Source organism: Trachurus trachurus (assembly GCF_905171665.1).
Source record: "Trachurus trachurus genome assembly, chromosome: 24".
Taxonomy (NCBI): domain Eukaryota; kingdom Metazoa; phylum Chordata; class Actinopteri; order Carangiformes; family Carangidae; genus Trachurus; species Trachurus trachurus.
The window spans coordinates 1394787-1418277 of record NC_139910.1 but is presented as its reverse complement, the minus strand read 5'-3'; the positions used below and the strand labels follow the sequence as shown (position 1 = coordinate 1418277).

At 45.4% G+C, this 23491-nt stretch overlaps 1 protein-coding gene across 1 annotated transcript; it reads right to left on the bottom strand.

The window, feature by feature from the left end:
* Positions 1-692: 692 nt before the first annotated feature.
* On the bottom strand, positions 693-22067 carry LOC311007593 (AN1-type zinc finger protein 3-like). The gene is made up of 6 exons (XM_084000840.1): positions 21743-22067; positions 14914-14954; positions 9502-9747; positions 9138-9212; positions 3634-3843; positions 693-2214 (listed from the first exon to the last, which is right to left on the bottom strand). The coding sequence occupies exons 1-6, from the start codon at positions 21808-21810 to the stop codon at positions 2060-2062; spliced, it is 795 nt and encodes a 264-aa protein (XP_083856966.1). The 5' UTR covers positions 21811-22067; the 3' UTR covers positions 693-2059.
* Positions 22068-23491: the final 1424 nt, after the last annotated feature.

Below are 23491 nucleotides of genomic sequence, written 5' to 3'. Positions count from 1 at the left end.
ACGTCGTCCGTAGTCGTCGTCGTGGTTACGCGGTAATAAAAACGAGCTAATCACCTTGACGACCACACGTAAAAAATAAAATAAAAAGTAGAAGTAGAAGAGGAGGAGGAAGAAGAGGAGGAGTCCAGATGAGACCGACAGACTGACTCCATTCATCCAACCAAGGAAGAGGAGGAGGAGGAGAAGAGGAGGAGGAGGAGGGGGCGGAGCTACAGGTGTGACTCCTCCCACTCTGATGACGACCTGAGGACTGGACCCCCCCGACCCCGAGACCCCGAGACAGATAGGACTAGAACTAGAGCAGTGTAAAAGAGAGTAAGGACACCACCATTGACTCCCATGGTAATAAGGGTTTAAGGGTTTAAGGGTTTAAGGGTTTAAGGGTTTAAGGGTTTAAGGGTTTTGCCCCCTAGTGGCAGGATGTGGGTGTTGCAAAAGCGAAGCCCAGAAAACCCATTCACTCCAATGTATGTGTGTTGACCACTGGCTTGTACACTGCAAAAACTCTACATCTTACCAAGAATATTTGTCTTATTTCTAGTCAAAACAAATCTCATTATAATTAAAATAAGACTCATCACATTAAAAAGTAGCTTGTTTTAAGACTTAGACCAACACTTTTTACTTCTTTCAAGCCTATTTTCACTTGAAATAAGTAGAAAAATCTGTTAGTGGCAGAAATAGCAGAAAAAACTTGTTTCACTGGCAGATTTTTCTACTTATTTCAAGTGAAAATTAGTTTGAAACAAAAGAAAATTATCTAAAAACAAGTTAATTTTTAGGCGATGAACTTATTTTAAGTGAAAAGAGATTAGTTTTGACTAGAAATGAGACATTTTGACAAGAAATAAGACAAATATTCTTGGAAGGATTTTGAGATTTTGCAGTGTAAATTGATGAAAACGGCCGTGTTTTTGTTTTTAGGTGTCTTGGTCATATCAGATTATACTTATAATTTGTTTATTACAAAATGTAGATTGAAACATTAAAGGGACAACGAGGAGTTTTGTGAAAGCAAAGTGTTTCCACACTACATTTATGAGCCTCCGCACCGTGAAATTCTTTGACCGGTGCAAGACAGACTCATGTTTTCATTCATCAAGAATTAAAGTCAGAGGTTGGAAGACGATACCGACATACCGTCGTAGTTCCCACCATAAACGGAGATTCATACGGCGGCGTTATTCTCATGACTCGCCACGAAACCGAAAGTAAAGAAACGCTGGTCGGCTCGCCCAGCATTTCCACCACCACTAATAATAACAAAATAACCATAGAGACAAAACCATAGATTTATCTACAATGGACCATTAACAAGTGGTAACGTAGATTCATCCACATTAATATGAGACTTTTTTATAACCAAATAGAAACTCCTGATTGTCCCTTTAATGTAGACAACTGTTTTCGTTTAGTTTTTTACTCTCCTATGTGTTAATGTTTATCTGTAAAGGATCCTCAATGATGCTATTAACGTGGGTGATCTATAAATGTCCTTAAATTATTGAAAACACCACACTGCTCATTCACCAACAATGCTGTTTTTCCTAACAGAGGTTGATTGCTCTGTGTGTGTGTGTTTTATGTGTATTTATTGGTATTGTATGTTTTTATGTATTCTGGACATCCTGGCTGCAAAGCAATTTCCCAACTGGGACAATAAAGAGAACTTTGAACTTTGAACTTTGAATGCAGAGATGTCAGTTCTTGGGCGCTTTTGCAATACCCATATTCCTCCACCAGGAGGCGCTTCCATTGGACCAATGCTGTCGTTAGTTACTCTCTTATTCCACTGCTCTAGTCTAGAAGACAGAACCAAAAACAGAAACGGAAAAAAGAGGAAGAGGAGAAAGAAAAGGACGAGTGTTCATCAACGTCGCCACTTCCTGTTCTGAAGAGGAGGAGGAGGAGGAGGAGGAGGAGATGACCGGCCGGGGTTAAGGCTGAGAGTGTGTGTGTGTAACTCCTCCTCCTCCTCCTCCTCCTCCTCCTCCTCCTTCCTCCTCCTCCTCCTCCTCTTCCTCCTCTGTGATTGGACGGCCCGTGGCAGCGTGGCCAATCAGGAGCACTCCTCCCCGATGCGCTGGCAGGACCGTCCCACCTTGCGGTCCAGCTTCACCATCTTGAGCACGGCCTCCTCGCGGCCGCGGCCCAGGTGGTCGAACAGACAGTCGTGTTGCTCGGGGAGACGGTGCAGCATGCAGAACACGTAACCTGGAGGAGGAGGAGGAGGAGGAGGAGAAGGAGGAGGAGGAGGAAGAGGAACAGGTTTAGTTTAGTTGTAGGACATAAAACAGGTCGGTAAATACCCGACTGGTGAACGTTGAAGCTTAGTTTGTGGTCAAAAAGGCGGCTGCTAACAAGTTGCTCCATACGACATAAAACTCAACATCTTTCCAAGAATATTTGTCTTATTTCTTGTCAAAATGTCTCATTTCTAGTCAAAACTAATCTCTTTCCACTTAAAATAAGACTCATCACCTAAAAATTAACTTGTTTTTAGATCATTTTCACTTGTTTCAAACTAATTTTCACTTGTAATAAGTAGAAAAATCTGCCAGTGAAAGTAAGTTTTTTGTGTTTGTAATAAGAAAGAAAAACTTGCTCCACTATCAGATTTTTTCTACTTATTTCAAGTGAAAATCAGCTTGAAAGAAGTAAAAAGTGTCAAAAAACAAGCTGCTTTTTTTATGTGACGAGTCTTATTTTAAGTAGAATGAGATTTGTTTTGACTAGAAATAAGACAAATATTCTTGGTAAGAGTTAGAGTTTTTGCAGTGCACCCTGTGGGGGACATTACACTTCCTGTTTATACAAGAATCTATTTGGCTTAAGAGGAGAAAGAGCACACTGTTAAACAAAGAAACCTAATGAAGGAAAGAGCGCTGCAAGATAGTACATATCTTAGATTAATAAATGTGACGACTGTCCTCCACTATACCTATTTTTGATTAGTAAACTGCACAAAAACTGTAAAAAAGCCTCTTATTTCCAAGAACTGCAGTCATGTTTATGTATTATTACATTATAGGCACCAGTTATTACATTTTCAAAGGGTTTTTTAATACCGGGCCAGTAACATAATTAGGGACAGGACCAAAAAAGAGAGGAATTGTCTGGCGTGGGGGGGACATGCACGGGGGGGAAAACGGCGTTGCCGTCGCACCGACTGCACGCGGATACGCGCCGCTTTAATGAGCGCGCATGTCGCGTCTACATTGGAGGTCGGCTGTTATCAGTATAATCAGAGACAACCATGAATGAGTTCGCCTCAGTTTCACGTGATTGTCACTGTCAGCCTGTTAGAAAAACATTTTACTGACCCGAGCTGAGACGCTGAGAATTTCGGCGCGCTGTTTGCATCCCTGCATAATAAGCCTTACTACGCCATTGGCTCAAAAGTTTTATTACAAAAGGGTTAGAGTTTTGACTAAAACACCTAGACAATGTGACTGGGAATTGATTTTTTTCTTCATGTTTTCACCTCTTTCCGACTGAAATTGGACACTGTGTGTGAGCACCTTCACAACAGTAGAGACAACACAAAGTGAAGCACAGAAGCCGACCTGAACCCGGCAAAGACATTTTTCCAAAAAGCAGCGTCTGGTCAAAGGGGGCGTGGCTCCGACTCACCACAGCGGCAGGAGCCCAGTTCCTGCTGCACCAGCTCTAGTTTGGTTTGGCAGCGGTAGCAGCGTCGGCGGTTCTTCTGCTTGGGCGTCCCGCGGGCCTCCTCTTCCTCCTCCTCCTCCTCCTCCTCAGCTCCTCCTCCTCCTCCCCCCGCCTCCTTCTCCTCCGGCCGGGGTCGCTTCTCTGGCGTCGCCTCGCTCTCCGAGGCCGAGGCTGAAAGACAAGAGGAGGACGATGAACTCGTAGAGTTTTACACTGTTGACTCGTATCATCAGAACAGACATGTCTTACGTTACAATTACCATATAAACAAGAGAGCGTTATATCCTACGGTGGGGTTGTCACGAGAACCGATACTTTGGTACCAAGTCGATGCCGACACACAGAAAATACTAGGGCTGGGATGATACGCTTTTCTCCCGATTCGATTCTTCTATGATTTTTTGGATGGCGATTCGATTTAAATTGCGATTCTACAATATTCTACAATATTCTCTCGATTTTTTCTCCCACCCCTAGAAAATACGTCGGTACCTGCTTTTTCTTGTTATCGAAAGAAGAAGAGTTGCTGTGGAGGGAAATACAGAGACTGATGATGAAAAACTGTCCCTGAAGGCAACGTGCATCAGTGGTTTTACATGAATTTCCCCCTAAAACAACTCTGTGTGGTAACGTTGTGTTATTATCTCATAGCGTGGTGAATGTGCAGCTCACAACTTGTCCACCAGAGCGTTGTGGAGTTGTTGGATTGTGTATTTGATGAGTTTGTGATGAGGGAAACCAAGAAATCCCATAATGAGCCTCCGTAGCGTAGCTCTGAGCAGCTCACGGCTCTGCTCCGCCGTTCTAAAAACAGCTTGCACCGACAATTAAAGGTAACGAACCTACTGCTATGACTATAGGGATTATGGCACTAGGCCAATTTGACAAAATGTTGAACTATCCCTTTAAATACAAGAAAGTTTGATGTGAAACAGTTTTTTAAAGAGTAGCCTAATGAATCTAGAAGCAAATGGGTTATGTTTTCGGGGAAATTTACTGGTGTTGGTATCGACTACTGAAATTCGGGTATCGTGACAAACTCCCTCCTTGAACCGCTCGTGCGGGAGGCTGAGAGGTATCGACTAGAGATAGTCGGGCTCACCTCCACGCACAGCCTGGGCTCTGGAACCCAACTCCTTGAGAGAGGTTGGACTCTCTTCCACTCTGGAGTTGCCCACGGTGAGAGGCGGCGAGCTGGTGTGGGCTTGCTCATAGCCCCCCAGCTCAGCCGCCATGTGTTGGAGTTCTCCCCGCGGAACGAGAGGGTCGTTTCCCTGCGCCTTCGGGTCGGGGATAGGTCTCTCACTGTCGTCTCGGCCTACGGGCCGAACGGCAGTGCAGAATACCCGGCCTTCCTGGAGGCCCTGGGAGGAGTGCTGGAAAGTGCTCCAACCGGGGACTCCATCGTTCTGCTGGGGGACTTCAATGCCCACGTGGGCAGCGACAGTGTTACCTGGAGAGGTGTGATTGGGAGGAACGGCCTCCCCGATCAGAACCCGAGCGGTGTTTTGTTATTGGACTTCTGTGCTAGTCACAGTTTGTCCATAACAAACACCATGTTGGAGCATAAGGGTGTCCATTAGGGATGCAAATCATCGAGTAATTCATTAAACGATAGTTGATAGACCTTATCGATCGATGATCGATTAATTGATAAGCGGCGATTTTCCTGAGAACCTAAATTTAAGGGGAAAATTTAAGATCAACATTCCTTATGGACTTTACACTAGTATTTGTTAATTTATTTTAAGAGCACAGCACAATGAAAATGTTTAAGTAGCACGTTATTGGGACAGAGAGCTCTGAGGTTGAAGTCCTATCATAATGAGATGAGATGAGAGACACCGCTGCGTTTCCATTACAGATTTTCGCAAAATAAAAGCGATATTTCTGAAACTTCGAAAAAGTGCAATTGCCATTTGCGGGTGTTTCCATTGAAAGGTATTTTGCGAATGAGCCTTAATGTGTCTTGCGTTTCTATGGTGACGGCACAGCGATCTCAGCTGCCGACAGCTGTTGCTGTTATTGTTTTTAACAAAGACGAAAACAGCGCTTGATTGCTGAAAGGCAAAGCCCGTGTGGCGCTGGCAGCGGCCACAAATAAGGAGTTGTTCCGCACCGTGCTGAAGCCCGAATGCCCCCTCCCCTCTGTCCCCCGCTGGCCTGCACTCACACCACCTCAAACCCAAGCTGATCAAGCACGGTTTCCTCCGTTGATACAGAGGGATTATTTGTTTACCAACACGGCGGATGTGCGCTTTAACCTGACTGCAGAAAGAACGGAGCCTTTTAACACCAGCGGTGATGAGGCGCTGACAACAATATAGGTGGTTGTGTCCACACACCCGTACTGGTTTATGTGACTTAAGGTGACATTTCGGCGCAGGAGGGAGTGGGAGTGTGGATGCGAGGCGAGCCAGTCTCCTTCAACCATGCACGGAAAAGGGGAATGATAGGAAAGGTTTTTCTAATTTAATGAGAAACAATGCCCAGGTCAGCAATGCATGACAATTAACATGTGGTTCATTTGTCCTCTCAAGTTACATAAACCAACACAGCCTGGACACACGCGCTGTTCTCCGCGGCACCACAACGAGCGCTTTTTTTCCCTTTAAATTAAGCTCCGGTAGCGACCGGCTAAAGTCGCTAAGGATACTGTAAACCAGCGCGGATCCGGTGTGTTTATCAAAGCTTGTTCGCCCTCAGCACCGGGTCGATTTGAGCTGCCGTCAGGCTGCATTACAACTTCCCAGGCAGCTCCGTGTCGGCGGCTTTTTGACTCGTTACTCACTGGTCGTCTGTGTGTTAGCGATGGTACGGCCTGAGTCCCGTAAAGCTACAACAGGTGTTGTTGTCTCTTTTCACCTCCTCTCCCTCTCTCCCTTGTGAGCTGCAGTGCGCTGCACAGAGATCCGCTACATTATGTCGGCTTTGCTTGTTCACATTTCACAGTAAAACTCCCATTGGAAAGGAACGATTAATTGCAAGTAATTTAATTTAATCGATTAAATTCTTATCGACAATTAATCAATAGTCGATTAATTGTTTGCATCCCTAGTGTCCATCAGTGCACATGGCACCAGGACACCCTAGGCCGGAGGTCAATGATCGACTTTGTAGTCGTGTCATCTGATCTCCGGCCGTATGTCTTGGACACTCGGGTGGAGAGAGGGGCTGAGCTGTCAACTGATCACCACCTGGTGGTGAGTTGGATCCGCTGGCAGGGGAGGAAGCTGGTCAGACCTGGAAGACCCAAGCGTATCGTGAGGGTCTGCTGGGAACGTCTGGCAGAATCCCCTGTCAGGGAGGTCTTCAACTCCCACCTCCGGGAGAGCTTTGACCAGATTCCGAGGGAGGCCGGAGATATTGAGTCCGAATGGACCATGTTCTCCACTTCCATTGTTGACGCGGCCGTCCGGAGCTGTGGCCGTAAGGTCTCCGGCGCTTGTCGCGGCGGTAATCCCCGAACCCGGTGGTGGACACCAGAAGTAAGGGATGCCGTCAAGCTGAAGAAGGAGTCCTACCGAGCCTGGCTAGCTCGGGGGACCCCCGAGGCAGCTGACGGGTACCGGCAGGCCAAGCGGACGGCAGCCCGGGCGGTCACGGAAGCAAAAACTCGGGTCTGGGAAAAGTTCGGGGAGGCCATGGAGGAGGACTACCGGTCGGCCTCGAGGAAATTCTGGCAAACCATCCGGCGCCTCAGGAGGGGGAAGCAGTGCTCCGCCAACACTGTTTACAGTGGAGGAGGGGAGCTGTTGACCTCGACTGGGGATATCGTCGGGCGGTGGAAGGAATACTTCGAGGATCTCCTCAATCCCACTGACACGCCTTCCGTCGAGGAAGCAGAGGCTGAGGATTCAGAGGTTGATTCATTCATCACCCAAGCTGAAGTCACTGAGGTAGTCCGGAAGCTCCTCAGAGGCAAGGCACCGGGGGTGGATGAAATCCGCCCTGAGTACCTCAAGTCTCTGGATGTTCCGGGGCTGTCGTGGCTGACACGCCTCTGCAGCATCGCGTGGCAGTCGGGGACAGTGCCTCTGGACTGGCAGACCGGGGTGGTGGTCCCTCTCTTCAAAAAGGGGGACCGGAGGGTGTGTTCCAACTACCGGGGGATCACACTCCTCAGCCTCCCGGGGAAAGTCTATTCCAGGGTGCTGGAGAGGGGAATTCGGCCGGTAGTCCAACCTCGGATTCAGGAGGAACAATGCGGTTTTCGTCCTGGCCGTGGACCTGGCTACACCCTCCGCAGGGTGCTCGAGGGCGCATGGGAGTTTGCCCAACCAGTCCACATGTGTTTTGTGGACTTGGAGAAGGCTTTCGACCGTGTCCCACGTGGCATCCTGTGGGAGGTGCTCCGAGAGTATGGGGTCGGAGGCCCTCTGCTGAGGGCTGTACGGTCCCTGTATGACCGGAGCAGGAGCTTGGTTCGCATTGCCGGCAGTAAGTCAGACCTGTTCCCGGTGCGTGTTGGACTCCGGCAGGGCTGCCCTTTGTCACTGGTTCTGTTCATTATTTTTATGGACAGAATTTCTAGGCGCAGCCAAGGGCCGGAGGGGGTACGGTTCGGGAGCCACTTGATTTCATCTCTGCTTTTTGCAGATGATGTGGTCTTGTTGGCTCCCTCGAGCCAGGACCTTCAGCATGCACTGGGGCGGTTTTCAGCCGAGTGTGAAGCAGCTGGGATGAGAATCAGCACCTCTAAGTCCGAGGCCATGGTTCTCGACCGGAAAAAGGTGGCTTGCACCCTCCAGGTCGGGGGAGAGTTCCTGCCTCAGGTGGAGGAGTTTAAGTATCTCGGGGTCTTGTTCACGAGTGAGGGGAGAACGGAGCGCGAGATCGACAGGCGGATCGGTGCGGCGGCCGCAGTAATGCGGTCATTGTATCGGTCCGTCGTGGTGAAGAAGGAGCTGAGCCGAAAGGCAAAGCTCTCGATTTACCGGTCGATCTACGTTCCCACCCTCACCTATGGTCATGAACTCTGGGTCATGACCGAAAGAACGGGATCCCGGATACAAGCGGCCGAAATGAGTTTCCTCCGCAGGGTGGCGGGGCGCTCCCTTAGAGATAGGGTGAGGAGCTCTGTCACCCGGGAGGAGCTCGGAGTAGAGCCGCTGCTCCTCCACATCGAGAGGAGCCAGCTGAGGTGGCTCGGGCACCTGTATAGGATGCCCCCTGGACGCCTCCCTCGTGAGGTGTTCCGGGCATGTCCCACCGGGAGGAGGCCCCGAGGAAGACCCAGGACACGCTGGAGTGACTACGTCACTCGGCTGGCCTGGGAACGCCTTGGGGTCCCCCCGGAAGAGCTGGAGGAAGTGTCCGGGGAGAGGGAAGTCTGGGGATCCCTGCTCCGACTGCTGCCCCCGCGACCCGGACTCGGATAAGCGGATGAAAATGGATGGATGGATGGACGTGACAAACGCTAGTGTGTGTGTGTGTGTGTGTGCGTGCGTGTGTGTGTGTGTTACCTGATTCCCGTGGACGTTTTGTGGGTGTGCAGAGTGTACCGTGGGCTGTTTCTGTTTCTGTGGACGACGAGACACCTGCAGGACAGAGACCAGTCAGAGTTGTTGTATCTCTCAGCTCTCATGTTGTTGTATGCAAATGAGGGGGCGTGGCCATCTAGAGACGGACACACACGCACACGCACACGCACACACACACACACTGGGCTCCACTGCTCATTTTACATCTGGAGCTGCAGCTCTCGGTAACGAGCTCGTCTGCTGCAGCGGACACAGTGATTGGAGGAGGAGGACGTCCTGTGTGACATCACTTCCTGTCTGGCCTGATGATGTCACAGTGAGCTCTGCTGTGATTGGTCCGTCTCACCTTCCCTGGGGCCGGGGAACGAGGGCGACGGCTCTTCGGCTGCGGGCGGCGGCGGCGACTCCGAGCTGGTTGCCGACGGCGACAGCAACGACGACTTTGACGACGATGACGAGGAGGAGATGGTGGACAGGGATTGGCTACTGCTGCTGCTGGTCTCGCTGCTGAAGGCGGCTGATTGGCTGCTGCCGGTGGAGGGGAGGGGCTTAGAGGAGGAGCAGTCCTCCCCCGGGGGCTTCTCCTGGATGTCTGAGGAGGAGTTAACACACCATCAACACATCACCTATGACCTCCTGTCGCCATGACAACGAGGCGCTGTGACATCACTCATCATCATCATATGAAACACTTCAAGTTTCACCAAGTTTTCACCAAATAAAAGCCATATTTTTGAAATTTCGGAAAAAAAGTACAACTGCTACTTGCAGGTGTCTCGCGATATCCAATAATTCTCCTAAATTTTCATCTCACGATACTTCACTTTGAGGAAGATAATAATAATAATATAATAACAGCTTTATTTATAGAGCACCTTTAAAAACACAAGTTTACAAAGTGCCATAAAACCATAAGAGATGATGCCGGACTCCATGTTAGTGGACGAGAGGACGACGGTAAAACTTGGGGGAGGCCGGCAAAAAATACCGTGCACGGCAACGGCATCCCGAGTTCAAATATTTTAACTTTTGCCATCTGCCGCGACGGTATCTTCAACCGAACGTGACGAGTATGTTGACATTGCCATAGCAACTAGGGATGTGAATGTGTACTAAAATATGTACAAGTGTACACTGTGCAATTTTTTTTGTGTACACGCTTCAGGACCGCTATAGGTTGCTACAGCCTTATTTTTGTTTAGTCTGATATGCGCAGCCGGTGGAAGCAGAGCCACTGCAGCCACCGTGCTGGTGTTACACCGGAGCGGAGGAGACCCGAGGGAAGCACGTCACAGCATCATTTTTATTAAATCATAGTTTTCTCTAAATTCCTGCAGCTGAAACTTTAAGGAAAAGGTTTAATTTTGAAGTTAATCCATGTGTTTTCTGTATGACAGAGCATGAAACAATTGAACACCTTTTTTTCTCTTGTACAGTCACAATGATGTTTTGGAAAGATGTTTATCGATGGTTAAATATTGGGATTAACGATTCTTTGTTTAACAAATTTCAAGTGATGATCTATATGGATGGTCCGTCAAAAAAGGTATCCAAAATGGTGAACATTATTTTCACTATGGCAAAGTATCATATACACAAGAATAAATGGAATAACAGCAAGCCCAACATAAACTGTTTTAACTCATTGAGTGCCAACCACGTAATTTCTCGTTTTTCGTTCCCATGCGTTGAGTGCCAACAACGTAATTTTACGTTTTTTGCTTTTTTTTTAAATTATGAAAATAGACACTTTAATACACATTATATGTAAATTTGGGGACTCTACGACGAGGAGAACTGAAATAGATGACGATCAAAGTCACATGACAGCTCATGATCTGGAAGTTTTTATCATAACTCGGCTTCTGCAAACGAGTTCTGCATGCAGATGCAGCAGCTGCTCTGCTCTCACCTGCGCTGCTGCTCCAGCTGCTCCAGCTGCTCGGAGCAGAACCAGGAAGCTCTCAGCCGACAGTCCCGCCCGGTCTTCCTCTGGAGCAACACCGTGTCCTCCCCAAAGTCCCCCCGCGGTAAAATCTGATGGTCTCTGGGCCAAAGCAGACCGGCATCACCGACCCGTACCACAGAAGGACCGTGACCACCGGCGGGACCGGTCTTCCCGAGCCGCGGTGGCCGACTGACCCTCACGCTCCGCGGGGAGAAGCTGTGACACGGCACGGTGCGTCTGTGTTATTGTTGTTTAGTGGCGCCCCCCCCGCCCCCGATGGTGGTTTTGTGAATAGAACAACCATTGTTGTATATATTTATCTTATACGAGCCCTTTGATCCAGAAATGCGAGTGTGAGAAGAGCGACAGACACAAACAGAGCACCTTTCATAAAAGACGCTCTATCTCCTTTTCTAGAAAAAAAGCAGGGATTTTGGTGAAACCCAGCCATGTTTAGCTTGACTTTTCTCAGGAACGGAGGCACGTAGAAACAAACGGTTTGTGGCCACTTGAAGCATTAAGTTAAACCTTTCAATTGAGCCACAGTATGTGTTGGTGGCAATAATATAGAATACACTGTGGCTCTACATAAAAAGTCAAAAATGGTCTAAATTGCCGGTACACTTGACTAAAACTTTGGAAAGGAGCGCGGCACTCAATGAGTTAAGAATGAAATTAAAAACTATATAACATCCCTAAAGGTGTTATCGGAGGAAAACCAGCCCATAAATGAGTTATATGAAACAATGTCAGAGTCTCTTTCTCTTAAAGTTTACAGTCCTATGCTCTTAAACACGCTTAATGCACTATGTTGAAATGTCAACCCCTGTAATTATTATTTTATTTTATTTTATTTTATTTTGTATTAACTGTTTGATATGTTGTAAGCTTGTACTGTTTTGAATGCAAGCAAATGTTTTTTTCCTCAAATGAGTTCAAATTGGAATGTATGACATTGTGAATTTGAAATAAAGCTTTGAAATGAAAAAAAAAAAAAAAAAATAGTTTTCTCTAAATTAAGACAGTGTGCGGGACTATTTTTCACCCAGCCCCCCCAAAATGTAGGGGGAAAAAAAATTGCGTGTATCGTTTAGGGATTTTTTACTAAACGTTTAAAGTTTCATTCCGTGTAAACGTTTACACGTGTACAAAGTCACACCCCTAATAGCAACATGGTGACGCGTCTTGCTGTTGTGCCGTGCTGTCCAACCGTTTGTTTGTTTTTACCGTTCCGTCCAGCGGCATTTGCCGTCTACCAGACTCCATGTGAATGTAGCATGACAGGGGTATGAAAACTTTGGGCTTAAGTGTATATTATGTATTATTAATTATTATATTATATAGATTATGTGTGGCAGCGGCCGTGAATTAGGGATTTCTGGGAGAGGACGTTGAACGAGGATTTCACAGTTGAACCATGGAGACAACAGTTCAGGATGAACCGGGAAATGTTCAGCTGATTGATGTGTCTCCAACAGAAACAAGTGTTTTATTTTATCTGAGAGGTTTTTATTAGGGATGCACGATAACATTTTTTTGAAACCGATACCGATAACCGATAACTTTCTGCTTCCGAAGGCCGATACCGATACCGATAACATACTTGTAGATAAAAAAAAAAAAGACTAGTGAGGACCTAACATATATCATGACATCAATACTATAAACAAACCAAAATAGTTTTGACTCTTTAAATGAAGATATTCTATTAACAAGCCTTTCAAACATTTGCTAAAAGATATCAGACAAAACTATTTGATATCTCAAATGAACATCTAGCCTATTTAAATAAGCTGCATTACTTATCGATATAAAAATAAAAGACTCTAGAACTGATGCAAATACTTTGCATTATTTTATTTATTTATTTTACTCATTTAAAATAAATACAAAGTGGGAAAAGTGCATCCCACAAGTTAAAAAAGCTTGGCTGGTTCCATACAAATGAATAACTTTTCAGAGAGTGAGAGACAGAGAGACAGACAGACAGACAGAGTTTGTGTCTGTGTGAGAGGGGGTGGGGGGGGGGGGTGTGTGTGTGGTTGAAGGGGAGAGAGAGGGAGAGAGTGTCTGTGTGAGGGTGCAGGGGTGTGTGTGTGTGTGTGGTTGAGGAGGAGAGAGAGGGAGAGTGTCTGAGTGTTTGTGTCCCGGTGGCTTCTTACAGTTAGCTTTATGTTGCTAGCGTCGTTAGCATCGTCCTCGTAGCTTTAAAAACTCCGTCGGAGTGACGCTCATGTTTCAGGTGACTGACCAGGTTTGCTCGCGCTATTTTCCCTCCTCGTGGAGCTTCCTCTGAACATTTATTACAGATATCCAGCGAGCTGTCTTCTTTATTACCGTCCCACATTAGCGCCGTCATGTTGTGTTTACAAACCCAGTACGCACATTGTGCTGCGTTCACGTGTTGACGGAAGTTCCCTGTTCCCGTTTTGCGAGCCGTTCTTCAGACCTTTTTATGTTCATATTTCTATGGTTTATGTGTAATAATAAGGGTAATTGGGATAAGTCAAGTCAAGTCTGCAACTACCAAAATGATGACCGAGTTGAGGAGTTGTTTTCTGAAATGAGGGACTATTCTGATTTCAGAATATTGTTTTTCCGATTATAGGGAGGCCACTTGATTCATTCGCATTCATTGCAGGCCGTTCAGGTCTCATGTAGGAGCAGAGCAGAGCGCTCTGAGCGAGAGCGCTTGGTAAAAAAAATAACGACCCATACCGCAGCGCTGACAAAAAATATATAACAAATCTTATCGGCTGATAAGTTATGATATCGGACTTATCGAAATGACGTCATAATTTCCTGATATCGGGCCGATAATTATCGGACCGATAACTATCGTGCATCCCTAGTTTTTATGAATGAAGGCGTTTCCATGACCTGTTTTTTATTGCGATATTTAGTTTTGTGCACATTTCCAGAGAGATGTAAACACAGCAGCTGTAGGAGTCGACTGTCTGGTGATGATGTCAGACGTTATTGATCTGTTACTGAGTCTCGGTCTATTCTGGTCTGGGCGTCTCAGTCTGTGGAGGAGTCGGACCCTCGGGCCCTCTGCTGTCTGCCCTGCTCACCGGGCGGTTGCCATGGTCACCGTCGGCAGGGCTGCAGCACCATCCGTCCGTCCGTCCTCCCAGAACCAACTTTAATAGTTTCTGACTCTGTCCACCTCAACCAATTAGCAGCTTCCTCCAAACATACTGAGGTTTTGTAGTTTTCTTTCAGTGTCTTTTAGCGCTGTTAGCATCCCTGACTGAAACCAGATGGCACAGCTAGCGTCGAGCTAACAGGGTCAACGTGACGTAGTTTCCTCTGCAGCCGAGCAACAACATCATCATCATCATCTAACCTGTGAAACCTCAAGGTGATGATGTAATGATGATGTAATGATCTATAACGATCAATACAACTGTTAACCACAGACATCACTGCCACTTTTACCCTTTAATGGACCGTACATCCATATTTAAATCTGTGTATATTATATATTTTGGCAGCTTTTTCTGTGTTTTATTCTTCAGTGTCATTTATCGATGTTATTTATTGATTAATTGACGTGTCATTTGTCTTTTTTGTCTTGACTAATTCCCTTAAAATTAATTTTTAACTCTTTACCCAGTTTGTCTGTGCACAAAATGACTAAATAAAGTTCTTGAAGTCTTGAATGTTGAATCAACAACGATCTAGAATGATCCTCTGAGTTCACAGACTGAACGTTTGACCTCTGACCCCGGGGTGAGAGCTGCTGGTTTGCTGATTAAAGCCTGATGCTGGTGAGTGCTCACAGGAAACAGGAGGGATGAGACTCACCTGCAAAACACTTGGAGCAGAGGTTCATGGTTTTACTGGACCTGAGGAGAGAAGAGAGGAGGAGAGGAGGAGGTTAGGAGCTGGACGTCACACTAAAAGCCTGGTCACACTGGACATGGAGCCGAAGCGCAGCGCTCTGGAGCAGAGGCAGTTTCAGATCGGCCACATGTTAACCGGTCTGCCTGGTCGCAGTGCGCCGCCTGCAGCGCTTCAGATCGGTTCAGTTCTATTTTTCACGTGAGCCGCAAGCGCCGCCTGTCAAGCTGGATAGACCAGATCGTACCAGACAGGAAGTCGGGCACAGAAAAGGCGAGAAATTCCGGTCAATTTTCAAAATAAAATAAATAAAATGATGATTAATTAAGTTGTTGCTTGTCCGTCTATAGCTTAAATATTTGTCAGTTGCGTCTGCACACGAGAGACACACACACGTTTAAAATGACGTGTGTGTGGAAAACTGAGTGAATATGAGTATGGGCGACCGGATCTGTTTCTATATTTTCTACAAGTCCTTGTGAATGAACAAAACCTCTCAAAGCCCACGATCGCCTGTTTGAGTCCTTTCTAAACTGCTTCATTCCTGCTACACTTCTCAACGGGCCTGAACGTTAAGATCTGACCCGGTCCGACCCGCGGGCGCTGATGCTCAGACCTGATGCAGCCAGACTCTCCAGTATTAACTCTTGACCCAAACGCAGCCAAAAGAAAAAGAAAGCTGTGGTTTGACTCTTGGTCCTTCTGAACCATCTAGACCTTAGACCTTCTAAACCTTCTGGACTTCTCTTTAATGTTCAGACCACTACAATGTGTTCAATGCGCGGCTCCTCTGTCAATAGTCAATAGGAGCTGGAGGTGTGTGTGTGTGCAGGCTGAGGAACAATGATGTGACCACACACACACACACACACATCAACATCTGGAGGACCCAGACAGGAGGCCGTGGTGGCCCAGATCTGTCCTATAATTAACTGTGAGACTGAGACTGAGACTGAGAGGAGCTTCAGCTCTGAGGACCAACCTGCTTTAGAGATGTGGAGCAGACCAACATCACAGACTCTGGTGTAGTCCAGTCTGCAACACCACAAACCAACGACCGTTAACCAACAACCACAAACCAACAACCAGCAACCAACGACCGTTAACCACAAACCAACAACCTCCACCAACAACCATTAATCGTTAATCACAAACCAACAACCACCAACCATTAACCAACAACATCTGACCATGAACCAACGACCATTAACCTCCAACATCCGATCACCAACCAACATTCGACCAACAACCACAGAACACCTACCTCGAACCAACAACATCCGACCACCAACCAACAGCCGTTAACCACAAACCAACAACCTCCAACAATCTACCCCTAAAAACCATCGTCAACTCCAATCAACTACCACCGATCATCTACCTCCAACCAATGATCACCAACCACCAATAATCTACCTCTAACCACCAACCATCTACCTCTAACCACCAATAATCTACCTCTAACCACCAATAATCTACCTCCAACCACCAATAACCTACCTCTAACCACCAACAATCTACCTCTAAACACCAACAATCTACCTCTAACCACCAATAACCTACCTCTAACCACCAACAATCTACCTCTAAACACCAACAATCTACCTCTAACCACCAATAACCTACCTCTAACCACCAACAATCTACCTCTAACCACCAACAATCTACCTCTAAACACCAATAATCTACCTCCAACCACCAATAACCTACCTCTAACCACCAACAATCTACCTCTAAACACCAACAATCTACCTCTAACCACCAATAACCTACCTCTAACCACCAACAATCTACCTCTAAACACCAACAATCTACCTCTAACCACCAATAACCTACCTCTAACCACCAACAATCTACCTCTAACCACCAATAATCTACCTCTAACCACCAATAATCTACCTCTAACCACCAACAATCTACCTCTAAACACCAATAATCTACCTCCAACCACCAATAACCTACCTCTAACCACCAACAATCTACCTCTAACCACCAATAATCTACCTCTAACCACCAACCATCTACCTCTAACCACCAATAATCTACCTCCAACCACCAACAACCTACCTCTAACCACCAACAATCTACCTCTAACCACCAATAACCTACCTCTAACCACCAACAATCTACCTCTAACCACCAACAATCTACCTCTAACCACCAACAATCTACCTCCAACCATCAACAATCTACCTCTGGCTACCAATAATCTACCTCCAACTACCAACAATCTACCTCTAACCACCAACAATCTACCTCCAACCATCAACAATCTACCTCTGGCTACCAATAATCTACCTCCAACTACCAACAATCTACCTCTAACCACCAACAATCTACCTCTAACCACCAATAATCTACCTCCAACTACCAACAATCTACCTCTAACTACCAATAATCCACCTCTAACCACCAATAATCCACCTCCAATCTACCTCTAACCACCAATAATCCACCTCCAACCACCAATAACCTACCTCTAACTACCAATAATCCACCTCCAACCACCAATAACCTACCTCTAACTACCAATAATCCACCTCCAACCACCAATAATCTAACCACCAACCTACATCAAGGTGCTTTAAACAAACCAAGAGCAGGTTATTTGATTCTTTGAATTAATAACAGAAACACTGATGTTGTAGTTTTAGTATTTCTGCTGGTCTTCAGGTGACCTTCACAGCCAGGTGAGCTCAGGAGTCTCTGACTGGACCTGGACCAGTAACAGTCTTCACTCGGCTCGTGGTGCAATGCATTCTGGGTAAAGTAAATCAATTCCAATACTAACAAGATGGTGGACAGAGCCAGAGCCAATCAGCTGCTCTTATCTGAGGCTGTTAACCTCCAACATCGATCAACACACGCTAATTAAATTACCTGTTCCTGCTTCACTACAAACACAGGCCTGATTGATCTGAACATCTGGTCCAAACAGACGTCTGGCGATAAATAACTTTGATTATTGATCGGGCAGCGCTGCAGTGAACTCTAACTGGGAGGGTTATTCCTCTCTAGTGAGATCAACCAATCACAGGAGAGGACGTTGTTTCTACATGAAACCAGACCGGAAACGGAGAGAGTCGTCAATACATCGGCTCTTATCACTGAGACGACTGACTGATCGGATGATTGATCGATCGATTAGGTCCTAACAAACAAAACAAACACACACCACAGGACGGTGTTGACAGACTAGAGCTGGTCCAGACCCAAACTCATCAGAACCTGTGGTTCAAGGGGGTCTCCACAACTTTTCATCGAAATTGAACCATTTTTTCCAGAAATTTCTCCTAATTTTCCCCAAATTTTCACGCCATTGGCCCTAATTTGAACATACATTGACTATAAAAAGTAACGTTGTTCAGTCTCAGAACAAATATTTGTGTATTTCTTTGGTTTGTTTGGTCTAATTCAGTGGTTTCCAACCTTTTTTTGGGCTCACAACCTCATTTTGACATCACAAATTCCTGGCGACGCGTCAATCAACTCGATTTATAATCAAGAAAGTGAAAGTAAAGAATACAGTTGTTTAAAAACCCTCCTGTTGTCCTCCTGGGTCAAGGAAGAAAGGAAGGACGGAGGAAGGGAAAGATGGGAGGAAAGAAGGAAGGGAAAAAGGAAGTAAAGATAGAAGGAGGAAGGGAACAGATTGGGTCAATTGGGTCAAAAAGGAAGGAAGAAGTAAGGACGGAAGGAAGGAAGGCAGGGAGAAGGAAGGGAAAAAGGAAGGAAAAAAGATGGAGGGAGGGAACAGATTTGTTCAAGGAAGTAAGAAGAAGGAAGGAAGGAAAGAAGGAAGGAAGGGAGGGAACAGATTCGTTCAAGGAAGGAAAAAGGGAAAGAAGGGAGAAAAGAAGGAAGGGAAAAGGGAAGGAAAGAAAGATGGAGTAGGGAACAGGTCAGGTCAATAGGATCAAAAGAGGAAGGAAGAAGAAGTAAGGACGAAGGAAGGAAGGAAGGAAGGAAGGAAGGAAGGGAAAAGGATTGGGTCAATTTGACCCAATAGGACAACAGGAGGGTAAAGATTGTGCGTGGTGTTTTTATCAGTAATTTTTAAAGGTATAGTACGTAGGAATTCCCCCCATCTAGCGGTGCGGTTGCATATCTGAACGTATTCTTGATGTTGCATTCAGGTGAAACCGGGCAGACGTCAGACAGACAACAGACGCTGCATGTAACAGGATAAACAAGCGTCTATGTAAACAAGTGGTCTGACAACATGTTGTCATGGTGATGTGGTATTGTGACAACATGTTGTCATGGTGATGTGGTGTTGTTTTAGTAAAATGACATCCGGTTGGTTTGCCGACGGCCGTCTGCCTGACTGCACCTGAATGCAACACCGGTGCCTCCGTCCTTCCTCACACTACACAGTGGTGACAGTTTTAACAGGCCGTTTCCATGGTTACCTACGGTCACGATGCAACATGGCCGCCTCGGTTCGGTGCGTCGCCCACTTATGTGTTTGTAACGACTTGTAACAACTCATTCTAAGGAACCAGAAAGCTTTCATTTGTAGCAGCTGTGATTCACCTTCAGTCAAATACGGATTTATGAAAGACAGGTTTGATTTTTGATCATAAAAAGACAAATAAGTTACACACTGGGGCTTTTTTTGATCAATTATTTCAGGTGACCCCAAGGTTGAAAACCACCGGTCTCATTGGTGTCTGTTCAGGATTCTCGATGTAAAACGGTTTGAGAACGACCGGGTTGTTAGAGGACGGGGAGGTGGTGGACTCACTGACGCCTCGTTCAAGATCTTCCTGAAGAGGCCTTGAGTTTCAGTGACATGTGTGGGACAGCCCCCCTCCCCCTCAGGCCAGGTGTTATTCTAAGCCCAAGCAGGGCCATAAACACACACACACAGTAACACACACACATTAACACAGTAACACACACAGCCATTTGTGTCACCTGACATTGACAGGTGGGTTTACTGGTTCCAGTTTGCTCTCTGGACGCTACAGAGTGAATGAAGGCAACTGTCTGTGTGTGTGTGTGTGTGTGTGTGGGGGGGGGGGGGGGGGGGTTTGACTGTGTGCAGCCTAAACAATCTTCTTTTCATTATCTGAACACTCAGGGCCCAATAGAAGTTTTAAACTACTATTATTATTTTTATGTTCATTTTTCTACTGAAAGAGGTGCTGAAACATGAACACCTCCACTGAAGCTCTGTCGTCTTCTTTTACTGTTGTTAGGATGAATGTTCTCCACATTGTAATTCTACTGAGATGTCTACGGTGCCTATATCTGTCTTAACTTAAAGGGACAACGAGGAGTTTTGTAAAAGCAAAGTGTCTTCACACTACATTTATGAGCCTCCGCACCGTGAAATTCTTTGACCGGTGCAAGACAGACTCATGTTTTCATTCATCAAGAATTAAAGTCAGAGGTTGGAAGACGATCACATACCGTCGTAGTTCCCACCATAAACGGAGATTCGGCGGCGTTATTCTCATGACTCGCCACGAAACCGAAAGTAAAGAAACGCTGGTCTCGTTGTCCCTTTAACTTAACTTGTGTTTTATGTAACTTACTGTGTGTTTTTCTTTTTTTTTTTATGTACCGGTATTTCTGTAGGCTATGTTTTTATAGTCTTGTCCTCTCGCATCTGCTTTCCAATGCAGATTTTCTACAAATAAATAAATAAATAACAAATAAATGACTGACTCTGACTCCTCACAATAAGAGGCTGTTGTTTCCTGTCACATGAATACCTGCAATACGCCTTTATCACTCTGTGTGTGTGTGTGTGTGTGTGTGTGTGTGAGTGTGACTAATGACATGACAGTCATCTTATCACCACACACACACACAGCTACACCCTGTTAGCCTGTTAGCCGCTATGCTATGCTAACACACATCAGTCAATCACATCCGGTATGCAACACACACACACACACATCCAGCACAGCTCGGTTCGACGGCACCGAGTTCGGCTGTACTCGGCTCATTTCGGCTCGGTTCGGCTGGACTCGGAAAGGAGGACATGCTAACGATGCTAACGATGCTAACTCGGAGAAAACCAGGGCTCTAGTGATAATAAATCACCCCCCCCCCACACACACACACACACACACACACACACACACACACTCAAGATATGTGTTACGAATACTACAATACAAATTTCGTGTTGTGTATGAAGTTATAGGGTCTCCTCCTAAAATATTCCACTATTAATAAGCTATAACTACATTTGACAAAAGAAAAATGTCTCTATTTTTGTCCTATCTGGTCTTTACAACTGGTAGCTATAGGCTATATGCTGCTCTGTCAAAATCATCGTTGATGTAAGACTAACGTTAGGCTAATTCTTGTTTAGCTTGAAGGGTCAACAATCCTTATACTGTGTGTGTGTGTGTAAGGAAGGAAGGCTGCAGCCAACTCAATAATATTTTGTACATAACCTTATAGGACAACTGTGTGTGTATGCTTGTCTCCAAAATGCATAATGCCTGTGTAAGTTACCTTTGGCTAAATAGGATACTCCTAAATATAACCCAAAATGTTTGTTTCAATAAAGTTTCTAGTTTCTTTTTAATCAATCTAAAATAAAAACTAAAAGCTCGGTCGTTAACGTTAAGGGAAACCGGGACATTGGAGGAGGGTTATTTATCACCTCGGCCTGCTATTCTGAATCTGCACTAACACAACAACAACAATGGACTCAGCTGGAGCTCACACACACACACACACACACACACACACGGCCCATAGGCTAACTAACACAACTCATCAAACACATCCACGGTTTTAGTTCTGGTTGTATTTGTGTGTAACTCACCCCCAGAAGCCGCAGGGACACCGCGGAGGGAGGCTCGGTGCTTTGCTTCGCTCGCTGGTGTCTCCCATCGCGACGCCCGGCAGGAAAAACTACTCGAGGCTGAGGATGAGGCCGCGGCCTTCTCTTCTCTTCTCTGCTGTCGGCCAGAGGAGGAGGAGGAGGATGAAGGAGGATGAAGGGGGAACAACTCGACGTTAAAGTCGTTAAAAAATAAAAAAAAACAAGTGAAATAATAAATAAATAAAAAGATAAATCCGTTGTGTCCGGGTGAGGAAGAGGCCGCAGCCTTCCGGTTACAGCCGCGCTAGCTCGGCTCAGCTCGGGTCCGTGTGAACGGCGACGACCGAGCGGCGCTGAGCGATCAGCTGGACGCGAGGACGAGACCAACTGCGGCCGAGGAGAGGGGGGTTCTGGTGGAGGTAGTGGTATGGTCCGGTTTAAAGGGATAGTTCACCCAAAAATTGAAATTTCACTCATTATCTTGGCTACTCACCCTCATGTCGACTAAGGGCTGGGAGAAGTTTCAGAGTCCTCCGTGCCATTGTTTTTGTTGAATCTTTTTATTTTACAAGGAAAATATTATATCCATAAATGTAAATGGTCATCCAAAAAAACACATTTTTATGAGTTTAAAGGGACAACGAGGAGTTTCTATTTGGTTATAAAAAAGTCTCATATTAATGTGGATGAATCTACGTTACCACTTGTTAATGGTCCATTGTAGATAAATCTATGGTTTTGTCTCTATGGTTATTTTGTTATTATTAGTGGTGGTGGAAATGCTGGGCGAGCCGACCAGCGTTTCTTTACTTTCGGTTTCGTGGTGAGTCATGAGAATAACGCCGCCGTATGAATCTCCGTTTATGGTGGGAACTACGACGGTATGTGATCGTCTTCCAACCTCTGACTTTAATTCTTGATGAATGAAAACATGAGTCTGTCTTGCGCCGGTCAAAGAATTTCACGGTGCAGAGGCTCATAAATGTAGTGTGGAAACACTTCGCTTTTACAAAACTCCTCGTTGTCCCTTTAACTTTTTTTTTTGAGAATTTTTTAACCACTTCTTCCTACAAATGTTTAAACATTTTTGGAGAAATTGTAACCCTTTTTTCCAGAAATTTCTCTATAATATATCCAAAAATTCACGCCATTGGCCTAAATTTGAATGTACAAAAAAAGTAATGTTATTCAGTCTCAGAACAAACATTTGTGTATTTCTGGTGTTTGCTTGGTCCTTGGTCTAATTTGTGTCAATTTAGGGTCCTTGATGTAAAAAAGGTTGAGAACCACTGATCTAACCTACTCCCCCTCATGTCGACTAAGGGCTGGGAGAAGTTTCAGAGTCCTCCGTGCCATTGTTTTTGTTGAATCTTTTTTATTTTACAAGGAAAATATTATATCCATGAATGTAAATGGTCATCCAAAAAACCTAATTTTTTTTAGTTTAAAATAGAAATAAGATATTACATGCAGCTATTAGAAAATATGAAAGACAGAAAAGCTATAAAAACCTTGGAATATTATAAATTATTACAAACAACTATATGATTTAATAATACCTATAATATATAATATTAATAACCCTTTAAATATATATATATATGTATATATTTTTTGTTTATCTGTTCATTGTATGTTTATTGTTTGTATATATGTATGTTTGTATATATATATATATATATATATAGTATATGTTTAAAGGGATAGTTCACCCAAAATTTAAATTTCACTCGTGATCTCCTCCCCCTC